The sequence below is a fragment of the Ictidomys tridecemlineatus genome, chromosome 4 (assembly GCF_052094955.1).
Source record: "Ictidomys tridecemlineatus isolate mIctTri1 chromosome 4, mIctTri1.hap1, whole genome shotgun sequence".
In the NCBI taxonomy this organism is placed as follows: domain Eukaryota; kingdom Metazoa; phylum Chordata; class Mammalia; order Rodentia; family Sciuridae; genus Ictidomys; species Ictidomys tridecemlineatus.
Genome location: NC_135480.1, coordinates 51,969,594 through 51,992,360, shown reverse-complemented (window position 1 = coordinate 51,992,360; position 22,767 = coordinate 51,969,594). Strand labels below are relative to the sequence as shown.

At 33.2% G+C, this 22,767-nt stretch overlaps 1 protein-coding gene across 7 annotated transcripts in view; it reads right to left on the bottom strand.

Moving 5' to 3' along the window:
* Sbf2 (SET binding factor 2) overlaps window positions 1-22,767 on the bottom strand; it is a 401,965-nt gene that overhangs the window by 154,955 nt on the left and 224,243 nt on the right. For 6 of the 7 annotated variants that reach the window (XM_078046492.1, XM_078046499.1, XM_078046494.1 and 3 more), the window contains 4 exons: window positions 22,619-22,717; window positions 11,644-11,848; window positions 9,493-9,602; window positions 7,903-8,052 (listed from right to left, as the gene is read on the bottom strand). In XM_078046492.1, the coding sequence (XP_077902618.1) occupies window positions 7,903-8,052; window positions 9,493-9,602; window positions 11,644-11,848; window positions 22,619-22,717 (564 nt within the window). The remainder of the gene's footprint in view (window positions 1-7,902; window positions 8,053-9,492; window positions 9,603-11,643; window positions 11,849-22,618; window positions 22,718-22,767) is intronic. The other variant, XM_078046497.1, reaches the window with a different exon arrangement.

Below are 22,767 nucleotides of genomic sequence, written 5' to 3'. Positions count from 1 at the left end.
TGAAGGGGGAAAGCCTGCTGGCAATCTTAATATGTATCTGGCATTTACTTAATCCCTTTGTTTGTAGCAAGATAGAATTTCTCTCACCAGACCCAGTTATTCCCTACCCCTGTGATATTCTCTCTCTTGAAAATAATTACATAAACAAATAAATATCCAATTCCTGCCAAAGGAAAGGAAAGGAAAGGAAAGGCAACTGGCTATTTATACAACATTAGGAAAAGATTTGGGAGGGGACTTCATTCACTACATCTCAGAGACTTGACCAATCCTTGATTTTAATGTTCTAGCCCAACCTTATCCTCCTGCTTTCAGAGATATTTGGATATCTAATCCTAGAGCCCTTTGGGATTCTGTAAAGTGGGATGCTTTAAAGTTTTTCCCACTGCCAAATGGGAAAGGCTTTCTTGGGTCTTCTAAGTAAAAATACTTATCCTTCAGTTTTCTACTTTCCAAAATGCTGTCTTCTGTCTCCTCTTCTTCCTTTTCTATGGATTATTTATGCATTTAAAGACAAATCTTATTATTTTAGTGGAGTTTGGGAGGTGTGCAGATTAAATGCATGTATGCAATCTGTTCACTTTAATAGAAATTACTCTGTCGAGTATTTCTCTCCTCTCTTCTACAATTGCATTTTCATACTCAATGACATGAAAATATTCTCTAGTTTTCAAAAATACAGGCCCTTTCCATACTTCTGTTTTCTAGCAACTTCATCTACCAGCAACACACTGTCCTAGTTCTTGACTGACAAATGCCTTCTATAACTATCTCCTTTCCACTCCAATCCAGAAGCCCCATAAGACCTTTCATATTTCACAGTATTTTCTTTAGATCTCTGTCAGCACTTATCCTATTATATTAGTATAAGTGAGACTTTTCTTCTAGATTGTTGAACTCCTTGAGAACTAGGATTATATCTTTTTTGGTCCTGGGGACTGAACTCTAGGGGAGCTTTACCCCTGAGCTATATCCTTGATCCTTTTTATTTTGAGATTGTTTGTTTTTCTCAATGGTATCTTTTGATAAGTTTAAGTTTTAATTATGATAAAATCTAGTTACAATGTTTAATTTTTTTCTATTGCTTTCTATGATATAGGAAATTGTTCATTTCTAAATCATGAAACTATTCTATATTTTCCTCTAAGTTTTATGGGAATTTAGAGTTATAGCTTAGAGAATCTGCTTAATATGCAATAAGACCCTGGGTTCCATTCCCACCCCACCAAACAATTAAATTAGTAAAAGTGTGCTTTTACATTTTATGTCTATGCTCTATTTCAAGTTATTCTTATTTGCTGATAGAGTTAATGTTTGCTTGGCTAGCTATTTCAATGCTATTTATAAGGGGAAAAAAAAACTCAAAAAAACCCTTCCTTTCCCTATTGAATTATTTTGATGACTTTGTCAATAATGCCATAAATGTGGGGCTGTTTCTTAGTATTCTTTACCACTCACCTATTTGTTATTTACTTAGGTCAATACAACAATGTTCTGATTATTGTGGGTTGATAGATTTTTAAAATCAGATCCTCCAACTTTGTTCTTTTTCAAAAGTGCTTTGGGCATTCTCAGTCCTATGTATTCCCATATAAATTCAAGAATCACTTTTGTCAATTTTTTAAAAAAATTCACTTGCAATTTTGATTTAAACTAATTTAATCTATAGTTCAATTTACAGAGAACAATACTAAGTCTTCCACATTCTTTCAGTTTTTGCTTTTAGTGATTATATAATTTAACTTTACGTGACCATTATTGTTAATCTCCTGTTATTTGCTCACTTTGTGTTCAAACCACACCCCCTCCACTACTGAGGATTGAACCTAGGGCCTCATGCATACTAGGCAAGTCTTCTACCACTGATTACATCCTTATCTCTTTTTATTTATTTAGAAAAAATTTGAGGGGCTGGAGATGTGGCTCAAGCGATAGTGCGCTCGCCTAGTGTGCGTGCGGCCAGGGTTCGATCCTCAGCACCACATACAAACGAAGATGTTGTGTCCACCGAGAACTAAGAAAAAATAAATAAATGTTAAAAAAAATTTCTCTCTCTCTCTCTCTCTCTCTCTCTGTCCCCCCCCCTCTCTTTAAAAAAAAAAAAAATTTGAGACAGAGTCTGGCCCAATTGTTCAGAATGGCCTTGAACTTGTGATCTTCCTATCTCAGTCTTTTGGGTTGCTGGGATTACAGGTTTGTGCCATTGTGCCTGGCTTATTTATTTAATAACTCCAATTACTATTTATTCAAATTGGATAATTCCTATAAATATAGTCTTTGGAAGTCTAAATTTGCTGTTGTCTGTTTCTTTTGACACAAATTCCTTCTTAACTCATTTCCTTGGCATTTGGTCATTTTAAAATTGCAAATCAATACTTTATTGAATTTAATCTATGGGCATCCTGACTACCTAAACTAGGGATGCATTATTCCAAAAATGATTCACAATTGCTTCTTCTGGGGGCAAAGGTGGAGGGCATGCTACTGAATAGGGACTACTTTATTCTTTTTCAGTGCTCTAGCTTGAAATGTAAAACTTTCCAGTTCAATCAGCTTTTCAAGGCTTAATTTTGTTCATAAATCTGGTTTTACCAATAACTCATTGCACATGACTTGATTTTTCCTAATTGTCTTTCCTCTAGGGAGGGTATATTTAGAGACTGACTTTCTTTTCTTCTTGGAAACAATATATCAAAATCATGATGTGTGTGTTGGCAATTTTCTAAAATCTATTTCTACATTAATAAGAGGATTCCTCAGAGCATGCAGTTTATCATGATGCTTAAAATGGAGGTCTTCACTAGATTTTCAAATTATAATTTATTTTTAAAAGACATTAGCTAAGAGGTTGGTACAATAAAAGACTTTGTGTATCTGGTAAAATGGAGAGTTAAGATCATGAATTTAGGGGTGAGATTTTTGGTAATTAAAAAATAATAAAATATGATCAGTTCTTTGAAATGACATGATGTGTAGTTGAATTAATCTATAACCTCTATAAAACAATGCTGTAAAAAATTTTCTTGGCAGTGAATAAACCTGATAAACAAAATAGCCTTTGGCAGGACTCATTTTCCATTTTAATTCTCTCTTGAGGACGGGAAAGACAGAATAACTTCTAGGTCATTAAAGTAAAAATTTACTGAGGTTTTTGAATCAATACTTAAAAATTAGCTCATTTAATATTTCTTTCTAAAAACATGAACACAGATGTTTTTGCCTCTCTGCCTTGAACCTTTATGCTTTTGCAAAAAAATGTTCAGAATGTCATGTTAAATCCCCATAAGTGTGTTCTTGCAACAGGAATATGAATACTAATAAATCCCAAGTTGGTGATAAAAAACTCATTAAAAAAAGAATATCACATGCAAGTCCATTCATAACTGGAAAGACTTAAATAGCATGTGCTTGATGAAGCACAGGATTTTTTATGTATATATGAAATACTAAATTATAGAATATTAAATATCCATCAATCCAAGTGTATTTGAAAGCAGCAAAAAATGTTCACATACCTTTTCTTTTCCAGAAATCTGATTATTCAAACAAGAAAGAAAAATATCTGTAGCCTAAGAGAATCTACTATTATACAAGCGACCTACTAAACTCTATATGCTAAATTTTGAGAAGATCTTAAAACTTTGTTCTTTTATTAATAAACAGTAATGAAAGCACTAATGGATAAAAGCTCCTAAAATAGTTTTTATAGTTTTAATACAATAATTAGGCCATCATGGAACTGCCTAATTTTAGGGTATCTGGAGACCTTGATCTGTTAACCCTATTTCTTATTCTCTATAATAACAGTAATTAATTAGTATATGCTAACTAGTATATTAACAATAATAAATTAATATATGCTGGTAATTAATTTTACATAATATAGTTATGTGTGTTTCAGACAGAGAAGTGTTTACATTGGAAATCAAATTTTTTATAATCCATATCTCAGAAATAACCACTATTAAGAATTTAGTGTAAATATTTGTCTAGATTTTTACTATCATCTACATTCATATGTATATGTAAGTGTAGATTAAAAACAGAATCATATTATATCTATTTTAACTTCCTTTATACCTTCCTGCATATATATAACAAGTTTTGCCACATCAGTACATATATAAAGTTGTTTCTATTTAGTAATCAAACAGTATTCTAAAGAAGAGTTGTATGTTAATTAAATAAATCAATATCCAAATGGTAAATACTTAGGTTGTTTGGATTTTTTGCTGTTATAAACTCTAATATCAAGTATCTTATACTCTTAAGGAAGAATGTATTTCCAGTAAAGGGGATTCATCTCTTATTTTGTCAAATCACTTACACAAACTACACAGTGCTTCTTACAAGATTACATTTTTCATTGTGGACTAGATCATTACAATTATTTAAGTAAGAATTTATAAGAAAGATATCCTTTGGAATGAGTTTGGGAAGATAAATATGTCATACAAAAAAAACTAAGAGGAGTACCCTAAGACATAAAATATATATGTTATAAAGTTATAAAGAATAGTGATACAATGAGCACCTATATACCTAATATCAGAAATAAAATATTACCACCACTGTTAGAGAGACCCATGTTCACCACCCTTCCTCTCTATGTCCCAAAGGTAATTTTCTTAAATATTTTGTTCCTTATTATTATGATTTTCTTTATATTTTTACCACATAAGTATCACTAAATTAAATCTCTCTAAATAATATGTATTTTTCAATTTTATAAAGCGGAACCATGTTGTAATTGAGCTATTTTTATTTCTGCATAAAATTATCTTCTTTAAGGTTTGTCATAGATATAGCAATCATGAAATTCATATGGAAAAATAAAAGACCCAGAATAGCAAAAGCAATTCTAAGCAGGAAACGTGAATCTGGAGGTATAGCGATACCAGATTTCAAACTGTACTACAGAGCAATAGTAACAAAAACAGCATGGTACTGGTACCAAAATAGGCAGGTGGACCAATGGTACAGAATAGAGGACACAGAGACCAATCCACAAAAATTACAACTTTCTTATATTTGATAAAGGGGCTAAAAGCATGCAATTGAGGAAGGATAGCATCTTTAACAAATGGTACTGGGAAATCTGGAAATCCATATGCAACAAAATGAAGCTGAACCCCTTTCTCTTGCCGTGCACAAAAGTTAACTCAAAATGGATCAAAGAGCTTGATATCAAATCAGAGACTCTGCGTCTGATAGAAGAAAAAGTTGGCTCCGATCTACATATCGTGGGGTTGGGCTCCAAATTCCTTAAAAGGACACCCATAGCCCAAGAGTTAATAACAAGAATAAACAAATGGGATTTACTTAAACTAAAAAGTTTTTTCTCAGCAAGAGAAACAATAAGAGAGGTAAATAGAAAGCCTACAACCTGGGAACAAATTTTTACCCCTCACACTTCAGATAGAGCCCTAATATGCAGAATATACAAAGAAGTCAAAAAATTAAACAATAAGATAACAAATAACCCAATCAACAAATGGGTCAAGGACCTGAACAGACACTTCTCAGAGGAGGACATACAATCAATCAACAAGTACATGAAAAAATGCTCACCATTTCTAGCAGTCAGAGAAATGCAAATCAAAATCACACTAAGATACCATCTTACTCCAGTAAGATTGGCAGCCATTATGAAGTCAAACAACAATAAGTGCTGGCAAGGATGTGGGGAAAAGGGTACACTTGTACATTGCTGGTGGGACTGCAAATTGGTGAGGCCAATTTGGAAAGCAGTATGGAGATTCCTGGGAAAGCTGGGAATGGATCCACCATTTGACCCAGCTATCGCCCTTCTCGGACTATTCCCTGAGGATCTTAAAAGAGCATACTATAGGGATACTGCCACATTAATGATCATAGCAGCACAATTCACAATAGCTGGACTGTGGAACCAACCTAGATGCCCTTCAATAGATGAATGGATAAAAAAAAAATGTGGCATTTATACACAATGGAGTATTACGCAGCACTAAAAAAATGACAAAACCATGGAATTTGCAGGGAAATGGATGGCATTAGAGCAGATTATGCTAAGTGAAGCTAGCCAATCCTTAAAAAACAAATGCCAAATGTCTTCTTTGATATAAAGAGAGCAACTAAGAACAGAACAGGGAGGAAGAGCATGAGGAAAAGATTAACATTAAACAGAGACGAGTTGGGGGAGAGAAAGAGAGAGAGAAGGGAAAGCATATGGAAATGGTAGGAGACCCTCAATGTTACACAAAATTACATATAAGAGGTTGTGAAGGGAAGAGGGGGGAAACAAGGGAGAGAATTGAACAACAGCAGATGAGGTAGAGAGGGAAGATGGGAGGGGAGGGGAGGGAGGATAGTAGGGGATAGGAAAGGTAGCAGAATACAACAGTCACTAATATGCCATTATGTAAAAATGTGAATGTGTAACCGATGTGATTCTGCAATTTGTATTTGGGGTAAAAATAGGAGTTCATAACCCACTTGAGTCAAATGTATGAAAGATGATATGTCATGAGCTTTGTAATGTTTTGAACAACCAATAAAAAAAAAAGGTTTGTCAACATTATTACTTGTAATTACAATTCATTTATTGTCTGCTAAATAATCTCTTATTATAAGAAGATATCATAATTTACTTATTCATTCTTATGCTGATTGGCATTATGAGTTGTTTCAAGTTTTCTGCTATTTAAAACAATGCTGCTATGAACACTTTTGTGCATGCTTCTTGGTGTATGTAGGCAAGAGCTCCTCTAGGGAAGGAGTCTCTGGGTCACAGATTATGCCACATAGGCAGTTTTATTAGAAAATGACAAATGATCTTATTTATTTTCTTATAGCTCATAAAATTTTCTAAAGTGGTTACATCAACTTATACATTCACTAATATAGTTTATATGTTCTATTTGTTTCAAAACTTTGCCAATAATTAATAACAACAAATTTAAAAATTTTTGTCAAACAGTGAATTTGTAAAAACTTATCTTGCTGTTTTTAGGTGAGCAATACCTGTAATCCCAACAATTCTAAAGGCTGAGGTGAAGGTTCACAAGATTCTAGGCCAGCCTCACTAACTTGGTGAGATCCTCTGCACCTTGATGGGATGCAGTCTCAAAAAATAAAAAGGGCTGGAGATGTAGCTTGGTAGTAGAGTGCCCCTGAGTTCAGTTTCCAGGACAAAATAACCCTATAACCCTATAATTCTTGCTTTCTATAACCCTATAATTCTTGCTTTCTGATATGTGTATAATGTTTAACATACATTATTTTGTTTATTTTATCTGGGTCCCACAGATACTTTTGAACTCTCCATATTTCATTAAATTTTCTCTTTGAAAAAGGATTTTTGCATCAGCAATAGAGAACAGGATGCGAATGTTACAGAATACCTAATAAGGAAACCGGAGTATTTGCTTCTCCTAATTTGGGTCTTCAAAGTTTCTCTCTGTAAGATAAGACATGTTTTGAAGCTCACTATAAACTTTTTCTTGTGTGCTCTACACTTACAAAGTGCTTAACAACTAACTCATTTATCATTTGGATTATCCATCATTAATTGCCCTCTGCCTTACCTAAAAACTGACTGAAAAGGGTTGAAGTGACTATAGATATTAAGTAATATATAACTCAGTGCTTTAAAGATAACATTCCATTTTCACAGAGCTTGCTTATATTACAAAACTAATAAAATGATATTTTCCAAGATAAACAAAAAATAAATAGAGAATCTTAATATTTATGTCAAGAAATGAGTACAAGCTTCTGAAAGAAATGTTATGGATATTGGGTCTTCATCCTATTAGCTGTAGCAGTTTCAAGAATTTAATACATTGGTAATTACTAATCTCCTGTGGGGTGGTGGGAAGTATCCTCAAATAAGAGGAATAATCTGGAAGGACTAAAAATTACCTGTAAAGTACAATTCATCATCCTTATTATATAGTCAAACTGTTGATGGTCCAATATTGCCCGGTTTTGCTGTACATGCAAGCCCAGTTCATCAGTGAGACACTGTCTTGCTGCTTTTCCTTTAAGGGCTCTCAGCGCAGCAGGAAGGGTCTAAGGACAAGAAGGACACAAGTGACCAAAAGGTACCACAGGGAAAAAACAAAATTAAAAAACCAAAATCTTTCAAACACTAACACTGAAAATTCAAATACATCCTATCAACTATTTAACAAAGTTATTAGTAAAATGAAATTCCTAGGAAAGAAGTGATTTACTAGAAAGATGATTAATAAATAGATAGGTTTATAGTTCTATTTATTTGTAAGCCAGCATGAAAAATAAGCAGAATGAGTTTATGTGGTAAATTGAAAAAACATTAACTTTTTCCCTGAGACTTAACAAGATGTTAGTGACCAAACTGACAATTGCTTCAGAACACAACACAAAGCTACATACAGACAGACACTTTCTATAACTGGCCAAGTATCCATAGTAAGAATAGAAGGAAAAATTATGATGACAGATTTAAAAAAAATCCACAAGCGGGATGCAGTGGTGTACCCCTGTAATCCCAGGGGCTTGGGAGGCTGAGACAGGAGAATTGCAAGTTCAAAGCCAGCCTCAGCAACTTTGAGGCACTAAGCAACTCAGTGAGACCCTATCTCTAAATAAATGACAAAAAATAGGGCTGGGGGTGTGACTCAGTTGTCGAGTGCCCCTGAGTTCAATCCCTGGTACCAAAACCAACCAACCAAACATACAAAAACCCCACAAACAATTTCATACTTTTAAATTGGTCAGCTATTTCATTACTACTCAATATTAGTGGATGACTAGATAGTTTTACAATCTCTTCTCCTCATTTCAATATGAAAATAAGTTAAAAAAAAACTCAGGAAAACTTCAACAGATATCTCTAGGTTTATGTATTAAAACTCTTTGACTTCTTCACAAGAAACTCAAGAATGCCTCTTCCAGTTTTCCATGTAAGGCAAAGTCATCACAAGCTTATTTGATATGGGAAACCTAAAGAACAGAACAAAGGAGCAAATAAAAAGGAAAGGGAAAAAGTCCAAGTATAAGAGGGCATAATAATGTTATAGGCAGGTATAAGAAACAGTAGGTGAAAGCTGAAAGTAAAGAAGTGAAACCTGCAACATTTCAACCATAAGACAAAATGGAAACAAAATCCTCAAACATAAAAGGGCTGAGCAGTCATTTAAAGTTTAGTACAGGCTTCTTTAATCCATTATAAAATCTAGCTACATTCTACAATAAATAAAATTATATTTAAAATATAGAATAATGTTTTCAGGACAATGTTTTAAAATATCAGGGAAAAATTATCATCAATATTTTTCTTATAGCCATATAATTAGCATTAGACTACCAGTTTAAAATCTTAATCACTACTCATTTAAAGGGATTATAATAATGAAAGGACATTTTAGTAGGAAAAGGGATAGAATCAGAGGAAAGATCAGTTACTTTAACATGTAAATCTAAACAGGAGATGATAAATGTTTACTTGGGAAAATGGCATTTTATTACCTTCTCAGTCTCCAAAGTTTTATTTTCAAATATGAATGAGATACAGTTTCTAACAACTTCCAGTCTCTGTGCACTGTTGAAAACTGTTGTCACCTTATCCATTATTGAAACTAGTAAAGAAATATAAAGAAAATACAACTGAATTAAACTTCTTTGGCAATTACAAAAGCAAGGGAATATTACTTCTAGACTGTTAACATGCTGAGCATGATGGTGCATGCCTGTGGTGCATCCTGAATCCCAAAGATTCAGGAGGCTGAGGCAGAAAGTTTCAAGTTCAAGGATAGCCTTAGCAACTTCATGAGATCCTATTTCAAAATTTAAAAAAGCTGAAAAGAAGCTGGGGATGTGGCTTAAGTACCTCTGGGTTCAATCCCTGGTATGGGAAAAAAAAAAAGACTTATAAACAACATTCAGAATTTTTTTTTCTCTTGTTATATGGAACTGAAGGTATTCCAATTCATTATTTCTACAGGATAGATTTTTTCACGTTATACTTTACTCTTAAGGAAATTATACCGTAAAGGTAAACAACTATTTAAAATTTCAATTGTAAACTAACTGTTCTGATATGGAATGTTTGGGATACGGGACAACAACAAAAATAGGTAATGTACAAGAGGACTACAAACAGAAAAAGCAGTCTTAAAATATTACCAAGGAAAAAATATATACCAAAAAAATTACATACTACAAATTTGTGCATATGGGACTTGAAGGGAAGAAGTAGTGTTAAAAAAAAAAAGTAAAGAAATGATTATGGCCAATGTATGGCTATTCTGGCTCAGGAAAGTCATTTTTCCCCCCTGTACTGGGGATTGAACTCAGGATTCCCACATGTTAGGCACATGTTCTACCACTGAGCTATGCTGCCAGCCCTTTTTATTATTTTATTTCGAGACCAGGTCTTATTAAGTTGCCTGGCTGGTCTTGAACCTGCAATCCCTTGCCTCAGCCTCCCGAGTAGCTGGGATTACAGGCATATACTCCATGTCTGGCAGAAAGTCATTTCTAATTTCTGCAAATTTTCTTTCAACACAGATTTGAAAAATTCTAATCTTTAAAGTTATCCAAATATATTTAGTTTATTAAAAGAATATTAGAAAGATATAAATGAAAGCAGTATTTGTAAAAAAATACTGTAATAAAATAAAAAGGATATTTTTCCAGGTGTGATGGCACATACTTGTAATCCCAGCAGCTTGAGAGGCTAAGGAGGACCTTGAGTTCAAAGCCAGCCTCAGCAACTTAGTGAGGCCCTAAGCAACTCAGTGAGACCTTGTCTCTAAATAAAACACAAAGAAGGGCTGGGGATGTGGTTAAGAGACCCTGGGTCCAATACTTGGTACAAAAAAAAAAAAAAAAGGATATTTTCACAAAGAACTATACCATATTTTTGTGCAAATGAAGTATTAATAAAGACAAAAAGTCAAATAAATGAAGCCAAAAAGAAAGATTTGTATATATGGCTATTTTTTAGAATCTAAAGGCACAATCTGTTCACCTCCCACATATCTAAAGACTACCATAGAATATTATACAGTTATGAAAAATCAATGATGAACTTATACAAGCTAAAACAAAGATAAACCTTGAAAATATTATGCTAATATTATGAAGGAAGTTAGTCACAAAAGATCAAATAGCATATTCTATTTATAAAAATTTATAAAATTCTATTTATAAAAATGGCCAGAAGAGGCAAATATATGAAGACAGAAGGCAGATTATTGCCTAAATCTAGAAAGGAGTTGATTTGGTGAGTAAATGGGAAATTACTAGTAGGTACAAGATATTCTATTTAGTTTATAAAAATGTTCTCAAACTAATGGTAATGGTTGAACAATTCTGTGAATATACTAAAAAAACCCACTGAATTGGAGAGTTTAAATGGGAGAATTTATGATATGTGGATTGTTTCTCAAAGAAAGCTATTTCATAAAAAGAAAAGATTTTACAGTGGTAGCATAGTTTAGTGATTATCTTTTGTGAGAGCAGTGAATAGAAGAGAGTTTCTCAGTGTTGATAATGTTCTGATTCTACTTATGTGACTTTGTTCACTTTGTGAAAATTCATCAAATAATATACTTTTCTTTTTTTGTGTCTTGTATCTTGATAAAAAATTTACTTTTAAAACAGACAAATACATACCAACAGGTGGACCTGCTGGCACAACACATTTCTTCTCCATTCGTGTAGCAGGAGGTGCATTCTGGTTCTTAGCAAGATTTTCCTGTATTAATTCCTGAACCCGAGCTTCATTAATTTTGGGGAAAGGAAGAATATGAACTCGCAAATGAGATCCTTCTGTTGGGCGTGGAACTTTCTGAAATGCCATATGAGGATTTGGATTCTCCTGCAACATCCAAATAGTAAATTATTTAAAAGTTAAAATAACAATGGCAGATAGTCAGAAAGGGCAGAGGAGCACAGAGGGACACATACTGAAATCAGACAGAGCAGTGATTATACTATATACATTCATATATATATGCCAAAACACAGAGTATCAGAACCAAACTTCTTCCATGATCTATTGGCAGCATCTGAGACACCTGGTCACTTGTCTTCGTCTTCCACAAACATTTTCTTTACTTGATTTCTGGGTCTTTTTGCTACTTCTTTGTCTATGTCCTTAATCTATTAACAATGTGAATACCTCAGGGTTCAGACCCTGACTCTCTTTTCTATTAAAACTTTGCTATTTGGTGATCACTTGCAATCTCCTATCTGTTAATCATAAAACACACTATGAGTTACAAATTCTTACTTCCAATCAAGCTCTCTCCTGAACTATATACCGATCTAATGAATTATTCAAATGAAGTATTAGCCCTTGGATTTAAAATAAAGTCTTCACTGTATGTCTAAGATGGCGCTCTTAATCTTTATCTATCTCTAAATCTGCATTCTTTAGTATTCTCCAGTTCAGTAAGTGTTACGTTTATATTTTTCTAATCACTCATGTGAATAGCTTTGTGTCATCTTTAATGCCTTTCTCTAATATCCAGTTATCCATTCCGCTGCAAACTTGCGGACTTTACTTTCCAAATATGTTTATAATCTTTCCATCTTTCATTGACACCTTGTTTCATTTCAATACCTCTCCTACTATAACAATACAATCGTCTCCTACCTGGTCTCATTGCTTTCACCCTTATTCCCTCCCTCAACTCTGTAGACAGAGTGATCCAGTTAAAAAGTATGTCAATTTGTCACATAACTCCTCTTTTCATTCAAATGGTTCTACATCTCAATCAGAGTAAAACTCAAAAGTTCTTATTTACAGGATCCTATAGGATCTGGCCTTTCTACACAATTTTTTGCCTTCATTCATTCCGCTCCAAATGCACAGACCTTCTTGTTCCTGCCTCGAGGCGTTTACACTTAGTTGTTCCCTCTGTCTGGAGTGCATTTCTTTGCTCAAATGCCATCTTTTCTTGCCATCCTTTAAAAAATTATACTCTCCCCCAAACACATTGCTTATTCCTTATTATATTTTTCTCTTTAGTGCTTATCACTATAAATTTTATTTAACTTATTTATTCTTCTCTCACTAAAATGCAGCTCCATGAGGTCAGGTGTTTCTTCAATTAAAACAATATATATTCTTTTGTCTTCTGCTGTATATTGGTTACATCAAGAAACTGTCTGCATGTAGGAGGTATTCTAAATGATTTCCTACTGAATTCTGATGAGTGGTACAAAAGATGAAACACACATCAAAATTGCAACAATTTAATTAAATGTGTCAGCTAATGAATTTTTATTATTGTTATTGTTTTTGGTGCTGGGCCTCAGGCATGCATCCATTGAGCTATATCCCCAAACCCTATCAGCTAATATTTTAAAAGATTTAAGACTGGCATGAACTTTTATTTGGCACCTAGTTAAGTGGAATTATATTTCAAATAATATAGACAGAATGGAATTCAGCCTTTCTATAAAATTCTCTAGAGAAGATTGCTTTACAACCCTTCTTAAGCCAATTAGCTAAGCATTAGTTATTTTTTAAAACCAGAAAGTGCCTATTCCTACTGAATTTGAAATCATGTTGTAGATTAAACTCAATATTACCTATACATCCTCCTGACAGTTAAAAATGGCCAACTGTCATCCTTTATTAGAACTGCTCACCACAATTCTTTTTGGCTTTGTGGCCCAGACCCAGAAAAAGGAAAGGCTGGACTAGGGCAGATGATACAGTAAGCAAATATCAGCAATATAATGAAAATAAGATTGCCTTAAGTGTAAAAGGTCTAGATTATAGCTTTTGCTTCACTCATTATATGATGCTGGACAAATAACTTTGCCTAAGATATGTACTTAGGTTATCTTACAATATTCCTGATAAGATAAAATCAGATACAAAATTTGTTCATACCAAAGTAGCCCTCATGAATGCTTTTTACTAACACTCTACATCATTTGCAAAGACAGGGAAAAATAAATAAGTAAATTCTTACTCTAGTGGTTATTCTTTCTAAAGCATATGTTGAAAAATCTTCAAACACTACTGGTTTGTAACTGAAATTGTTCTATCCAAAAAATGGTACATTTGTTCTCTGTTCATTAGACACAATTACTACCCATATGTTATCAAAAACTGTAATTAATAATTTCCTAAAACATATTGGGCAGATTTTTCTCTAGGCTGGAAAGGTAATTCATGTTGACCTTGAGGCATGAATCATTTAAAGTATATTCTCTACTACTTCTATCTATTTATACCTATTTTTTTAATAAAAATAATCAAAATTCAAATGTTACCATAAAAATAATATTCACTATAAGTTTTAAAACATGAAAAGATAAAAGTAGAAATCTCCTTAATTATGCCAATATCTTTTATACTTATATTTTATCTGTCTACCTTATGTCTTGTTTCAAAAATGACTTATTGTGATTCAGAAAGTTAAGATTGCATATAACACTTGTAAGCAAAATTCCTAAAGAGTTTGCCATGTAATATGACAAGTTAGTCCTGAACTAATAGGGAAGAACAAAGATGCAAAATTAGTCAAGGAAATTCTGAATAAAAGTAAGAGGAGAGTCAAGCTTTCCATATATCAAAATTTATATAAAACTTATATAAAAAAGAATTAACAAAGTACGACAATTAACATTAGTGAAGGGCTAAATGATCAAACAGAATAACCAAAGAGCTCAGAAATAAGATTAGACGTGAAAATGTGATAGAAACAGATGGCATTACAATTCAGGGAGAAAGGTAGTCCACTTCTAGTTCATGTCTCTGATTTCAGAATGCCTTGGTTCAAATCCCAGCTTGGCTGCTTTCTATTATTATGAGCTGGTACAGTGTCAATTCACTTACCCCATTGTGTTTTAGCTTACTCACATGTACTGAAGATAATAGTGTGGTAGCTACTTCATAAGGTTCTTGTGAGGATTGTTGCAAGCTGTTACAGGAAAGCTCTTCCAACACAGATACAGTGTCTCTCTTTCCCCTTCCCAGAATAAAACTAAAAGCTGTTTTCCAAAAATCTAGATTGCATTTATATGAAAAATACTTACTCATTGCATATTCTTTGGCATGGCATCATACTTCTGAAATTAAAAGCATTCCTTCCTACCAAGAGTCTCATCACATCACCAGCTACTTATATTTTAATATAAGAACGACAACAGTAATATTAGTAGTAGTACCCAGTAAGAGTTTAAATATATATCACCTTTGATGGTACTATGTTATTAACAGCCTTTCCATATGCAATCAGAAATACTACAAAACAAATTCATACACAATCAGAATAACAAGCCATTTAAAAATATGTTAAAGTTCAAAGTTGAGGCAATTTATAGTTGTATAAAAATTCTACACTAAAATACAGACCACAGGTTAAATCTGCTAAATTATAGTAATTCCAATTGTTTTTAGAAGATTCAAAAAAGACTCGCATGCCCTCAAATCTCATGTTGGTTTTCTGGCTGTGTCTGGGCACTGCTGCCCTCTAATGGTCTGCATGAAAAATGTAAAGGATTGCATTTGCCAACTTAAAACTAACTAGGTCCCCCCCCCCATACTTCTTCTTTTTCTTTTTCTTTTCTTTTTAAATATTTTTAGTTGTAGATGGGCACAATACTTTTATTTTATGTGTTTATTTTTTTATGTGGTGCTGAGGATCAAATCCTGTGCCTCACACATGCGAGGCAAGTGCTCTACCACTGAGCTACAAACCCCAGTTCTCCCCAAAGACTTCTTGAGAAGACGTCAATAATGAGAGGGAAATCAGGTTATTGTTCATCAAACTCTACATGTTCTTAGGAATATCTCCTCTTATTTGTAACTCCAAATGAATCTGAACTGGTCCCTTGAAAGTTAGTAAGCTCATTAAAAACTAGCCCAATTTTGTTGAACTTCCTTGTTGAAGAAAGGAAATCCCTTCTTTTTCAACAGTACAAAGTAGTAGCCAATTTTTAAAATCTTTGATGCCAAAGAAATGCAAATACAAAGTAATAACCAAAAATTTAGAGAACAAAACACTTATAATAATCCCAGCAACAATTTTGTCCAAGGCCACCAAAATGAGGTACCCAAGAAAGCCTGGCATAATACATTATCTTTTGTGTGTGTGTGTATGTGGTGGTTTCTGAGGATTGAATCCAGGGAAGTTGCACTATTGAGTCACATTCCCAAACCTTTTTCTTTCTTTTCTTTTCTTTTCTTCTCTTTTTTCCTTTCCTTTCTTTTCTTTTCTTTTCCTTTTCTTTTTGTTGAGACAGGATCTTGCTAAATTGCTAAGCCTGGATTTGAACTTCTAATCCCCCTACCTCAGGGTTGTAAATCACTGAGATTATAGGTGAAAATGAACTATCATTAAGACAGAATTTTGGATAATGATTTTCAAGAATGGTCTCTGTAATCCAGATTAAGAGTACAGTACAGGGACTGGAATTATTTATACCTCAGCACTCACACACCTAGCATGTGTGAGACACTGGGTTCAAATCCTCAGCACCACATAAAAATAAATAAATAAAATAAAGGTATTATATCCATCTACAATTAAAAATAAAAATTAAAAAAAGAGTAAAGTACAGTGATGGGAAATTCAATGATTTTTCATTTTTTCTTGAAAAAATGATATTCATCATCTGGTCTAGAAACAGATTTTTCTCTTTTTTCTTTCCCTTTAGCAGACTAGCTGTGAATGTGTAGGGCTGAGAATATGCTCCAAATAAAAGCCAAACAAAGCCAAATAAAGCAAAACCCCCTAGCCCCCCAGAAATTTCAAAGTAGGCAACAGTCACATGGAGAAAAAAAATCTTTCTTCACATTGGTCTTAGCAGTGAATGACAAATTAGTGTGAGCTTATTAGAGGTTACCAAATTTCCCAGATTAATTCAGATGTTTTAAATGACTTAGCATGTACCAATTACACCTAGAGCTATGTGGATTAGTAAATTTTACACATCCTTTCAAACAGTTGAAGATAATACTAACACTGGAGTAAATCATTAAAACACTGTCAAAATGTAACTGGACTCTTTCCAGTGGCCTGGCAGTGTATACAATGTAATGAAACATCAAACAAATTTGCTACCTCATAGGCCTTTCAATGATCACCCAGCTGAATTAATGTCTTATCCTTAAATGCAAATAAATTTGTATTTAGTATATCTAGTGTGTTGACTGTCCTAAATAAGCATTTGTTTCTTAACCTCTGCACTACTGACGTTTGGCCTTGATAATTCTAAGTTTGGAGTGGGGTTGGAGTGTTTTGTGCATTGTAAATGTTAAGAAGCACCTCTGGCCTATACCCACTAGCTAACAGTAGCACATCCCCTCCAGCTGCAACAATCAAAAATGTCTCCAGACATTGCCACATTTCATGAGGTGGGGCAGAGGAGGATTGCCTGGTGCTGAGAGTCATACTCTCACTCAAGACTCCAGATGGAGATTCTCTATTCTAGAACAAGTAATTCTGTCACAAGCACCAAGGAAGCATACAATGATGAGCTAAAAGACCTATATTCTCCTTTGCCTGCTGAAATGCAAATTTAAAGCACCATGAAATACTACCACACACCTATTAGAATGATTAAAACAAAAACAAACAACAACAAAAACTGATAATACTAAGTGCTGGTGAAGATGTAGAGCAAACTGGAATCCTCATATATTGCTGTGAGAATGCAAAATAATAAAGATACTTGAAAAAAAAATTTGACAGTTTCTTATAAAGTTAAATGTCATATCCATATATTCCAGCATCCCACTCATAAATATTTATCAAAGACAAATGAAAACTTATATTCACACAAAAACCTACATGTTTATGGTAGTTTTATTGATAAAATAAAACTTTGTTATATCCATATAATAAAATACTACTCAGGAATAGAAAGTAATTAACAATTAATACATGCAGTAACATGGATGAATGTGAAATAAATTATATTAAATGAATAAAGCCAACTATAAAAAAAAACCACCCTACATAATGATATTATGGAAAAAGCAAAACTACAGAGACAGAACAGACAAATGGTTGCCAGCAAGGATATTAACTCTCTGGGGTGACAGAAATGTTCTATGTACTGATTATGGTACTAGTGGTTGCATGACAACATATATCTGTGAAAACCTATAAAAATGTACTGAAGAAAGTTAATTTTACTATGGATAAATTAAATCACAAGAAACTTGACACAAATGAACAAACTAGATGGGATGGATAGGTCTAAAGTTTGGTTTAGGGTACTTACTTCATTATCATAATCAAGTAAGTTGTTTATGTCTTGACTTTCTAAACTATAGGTAATTACAATATTTTACTTCCTTCCTTTAATGAAAAAAATCCCTTTATTCATGGTTGGAAAAAAGTACAAATATGATTTTGGGTTTTTTTTGGTGGTGTTAGGATGCCATTTTGATTTTAAAACCTATTTGGTTCAATGCCAGGCAATGAAATATTTATAAACCTCAATTAGAAATATCATGTTTATATGAAAATGTCTTCCAATTTTCTTTTAACATTTAACAAAACTTTCAGACAAATTACATACTTTAGCAAATATTTATGTAATATTGCAGATGCAAAGCCATTTAGAAAGATTGTACTAGATTAAAAGTATGTCCAACTGGGGCTGGGGTGTAGCTTTATGGCAGAGCGCTTGCCTAGCATGCGTGGGGGCACTGGGCTTGATCCTCAGCACCACATAAAAATAAACAAATAAAATAAAGGCATATTGACCATCTACAACTACAAAACAAACAAAACAAAACAAATATGTCCAACTGATTGCTTAATGTACTGGAAGGAAAATTTATACAATTCTTATCTTGGCCTACTTTAATGCTCTCATTTTGTATAGTGTCAGTAGTCCTTTATAATTGTATATAAGGAGCATAGGTATGAGGCAGATAAGTAGCTAAATGTGTGCTCATGTAAACATGGGAGATTCTGAAAGCCAAAATGGGCAGTACTCAGCATAATTAATAGGAACAGAAAAAATATATAAATGTGTTGCCAAAAATCTTCATTGTATAAATTCTGCCACTACTTATACAACTTGTCTCTAATGGATTTAGTTCTTTCCTTCTCCTTTATTCCACCTTTCCACTGTACCAAAGTTCCCAAATTCTTTTTTTTAAAAAATAATAATTCAGGAAGCTCCTGAAAGATAGAAGAGCAGCTGCTCCAGTTATAATTTGGATACTCACATTGGCAAACCTCAGTGGTGAGAAGAAACTAGAAAATTTAGATTTTTTGAGGTTCTTTAAAGGGAGGTGAAGGAGAAAAGCTAGATACACATACCAGACTTCAGTACAATAAAGTATTTACAAACATTTAAATGGATCACCAGGTCTCAATTTTAACCTGATAATAGGAAATAGCCAAATTATATGGTTGGTTCTTGCTTACATTTTAGAAATGTGATTTAAAAAAACTTGCCTAGTTAGAAATAGAACCATATGGATATCTTGAACTGGCATCAACCCAAAAAAGCAACTTTATCACTACTATAATTTGAATCTTGAATGTTCCCCAAAGGTCCATGTATTTAAGTCTCAGTCACTAGCCTGTGCTGTTATTGGGAGCTGGTGGGACCTTTAGGGTGTGGGGCTTGATGGAAGAGTTAGGTCATTAGAGGTGTGCCTTTGAAGGGGATACTGTGATCCTTGTATGCGTGTGTGTGTGTGCGCGCACTCTCTCTCTTGAGCATGCTCTCTCTTGCTTCACGTGCGCGAGCTCTCTCTCTCTCTCTCATATGTATATGTATTCTTTTCTGAAAGGTATTAGGAAAATCATGCACCTAGAGAATTTCTAGCACTAGTAGGTTCTTACTAAGTATATACTGAATAAATGGAACTAATTACATTAAGTGAAATATACTGGGGACAAAGTCCCAGGCCTCATGAAATATAAAGCATAGTTGAAGAGCTCTTACCTAACCAGACAGTCTTTTATACAGTAATAGAATAAATAACTCATTATCATTTCTTTAGAAGTGTCATTTTTAAAGAAATGTGTAGTATTTTTATTCGCCTTTAATAATGTATAATTACTGGGATTTTTTTTTTTCTTTTTGGTACCAAGGATTGAGCCACATCACCAACCCTATTTTGTATTTTATTTAGAGACAGGGCTTCACTGAATTGCTTAATGCCTCGTCAATGCAGGCTGGCTTTGAACACAAGGTCCTCCTGTCTCAGCCTCCCAAACTGCAGGGATTATAGGTATGCAACACTTTGTCTGGCTGCATATTCATTTTATTGCAATTTTCAGTTATGTACTGGTTTAATGTAAATATATGTATCATAAAATTTCAGTACTAGAATGAAAAAAAAATTGTCTTTACAATAAAGCAGGCTGGCACATGCCTTTGTATGCATTGAGCACTCAGGTAATGGAGACAAACCTACACCAAAACCCAAACTCTATTCACTAACTGGCTATAACACTTTGAAATTCTGGAATAGATGTAAAAGACCTAAAAATAAAAATCTAGCTAATCAGGGATCAGTACGATTTGACTGAACTAATTCCCATTTGACATTTGTTCTTCTCTGAAATCCATCAATAAATCATTCTTACCTGGGACAAGGAAAAAAAAACTATCTAATTTTCAGTTTTTTCATATATTCAATACCAGCCCTATTTATCTCAGAGGGTCATTTCTAAGATCAAAGGAAGTATGTCAAAACACGTTGTGACATGTATTGGAAAGATCATTATTTTCTCAAATTTAAGGTAAGTCAAACTGACAGATTAAAGATAAGAATTAGATGAAAATTCTTGAATTTAAAATCTGGATTCCAACCCTTAGTAGCCTAGAACCAAATACTGAAGTAAAATGGGGATAATGACACCTACTTTATAGTGTTGTAAGCATTAGAGATGATGTATTTAAAGTGCTTAATTCCATGCCTGGTACACTACACTAACCACTCAATATTTATTATTATAATGGAAAACCAGAAATTTCTCTTGAGATCTGGCTACATATTAGTTCTATACATCCATCATAGATAACAAAGACTACCACAGAACACAAGTTTTCCTCTTAAAAGAATTCTTTTAATTTTTTTAAGTTTCAGTTTCTAAGGAAGAAATACATTTATTATATTAGACATAGTTATAAACAACTAAAAATGTGTTCAGTTAATAAATGCATGAAACAGATTCTGGCATATAAAGAATATCAGGAAAACCTTTTAGTTATGCTTTTGCTAAACCAATATGTTATGATTTAACATTTAGGAATATGAAATATTGCTTCTTAGTAAAACAACTTATAATCTACAAAAAACAGTCAAAGTATCGTTGTGTTAAGTAATTTAACATGGAAATTAATCTTTTGACAGGCACAAGAATGCTGTGTCTAATGATTTCTGCATGTATTAGTGATATTAACATTCCTTTTATATGCTAGGCAAAGCATATATATTGCCAAATTTATAGTGAATCACTAGCAACTGATAAAACAGGACTTAAAATAAAATTTTCAACTATTAAGCAAGATTTAGATGAGGAAAACTCATAAAAGGATTTTGTTTGTTCATATATAGAACCTTTGAGCTTTGCTTTTATTATCTGTTTTTTAAAGTACTCTTTCCCTCAAAGAAAGCTCAGATTTTGAATGTAAAACTTGAAATTTAGAAAGAATTCAATGGGACTGGGGATATATATAGTTTAGGAGTAGAATGGGTTTGTAGTATGTGCACAGCCCCCTGGGTTCAATTCTCATTACAGGAAAAGGAAAAGAAAAGGGGAAAGGAAAGGAAGACAATTGAATAATATGACATGAAATTTTAATATTCCTGCTTTTATCCAGTTGCTTCTCAGATTTCAAATTAATATGTAAAAGTAGTGACAGATGACTCAATGCCCAAACAACTGAATTAAACAACACTTACTGGCGCCAGGATATTGATCCCCAAGTCCTTTTTAACTATATTTCTTTAAGAATATATCTTCCCACTACTTCTCTTTGAAGTACCAAAGAAGTACCTACTTACTTTACTTTTCTTAGCAAAAGGACTCAAAACTGCACAAGCAAGGGAATTGCCATCACTATTAGCCAAAATCCATTATTTCACAAGCATGCAAGTTCCCTGTCACTTCACAGTTAATTTATGCCTAACCACATCTTAATCTTTTGATTTACTGCATTTCCTCTATCCAGGAAATATTTTCACCTTTGGGTTTCTGTGGTCACCAGTCATTTTGCTTTCCTTCTTTCAGTCTCCATTACCTATTCAAAACAACGCAACTCAAATAATGTTCATCATTTAGCTGACAATCTCTGTACTACACTGAAGTAGAGCACATCAGTCAATGCCATTTGATATACTTCTGACCTCCAATACATTTAATCTTTTCTTTATGTCTTAAAAATGAGATCAAAATGAAAATCACAATGAGGGCAAATGATAAATGGAAAAATTGTTACTAAGATATTTCATAATAGTGATGGACAGGAAAAATATGGTGAAAATGTGCTATTTTGACATAGAGTATCAACTATAATATATTGTAATCTATAGTCCAGACAAATAGATTACCACCAGAAATATTAAACTTTTTAGTTTTACAAAGGAAATATTTTATTAATACTTTTAAAATTAATCACTATCTAAATAAATATACTTACTTACATTTTTGAACAGTTGCTCAGCAAGTTCTCTGACATGCTTTATAATCTTCAATGGGTTATTTTCTTCTAGTTTAATTCTCTCTACTTCAAAAGCTACCAACTTGGAAAAAGAATCAAATGGTAGAACATCAACTCCAAAATATGCTGAAT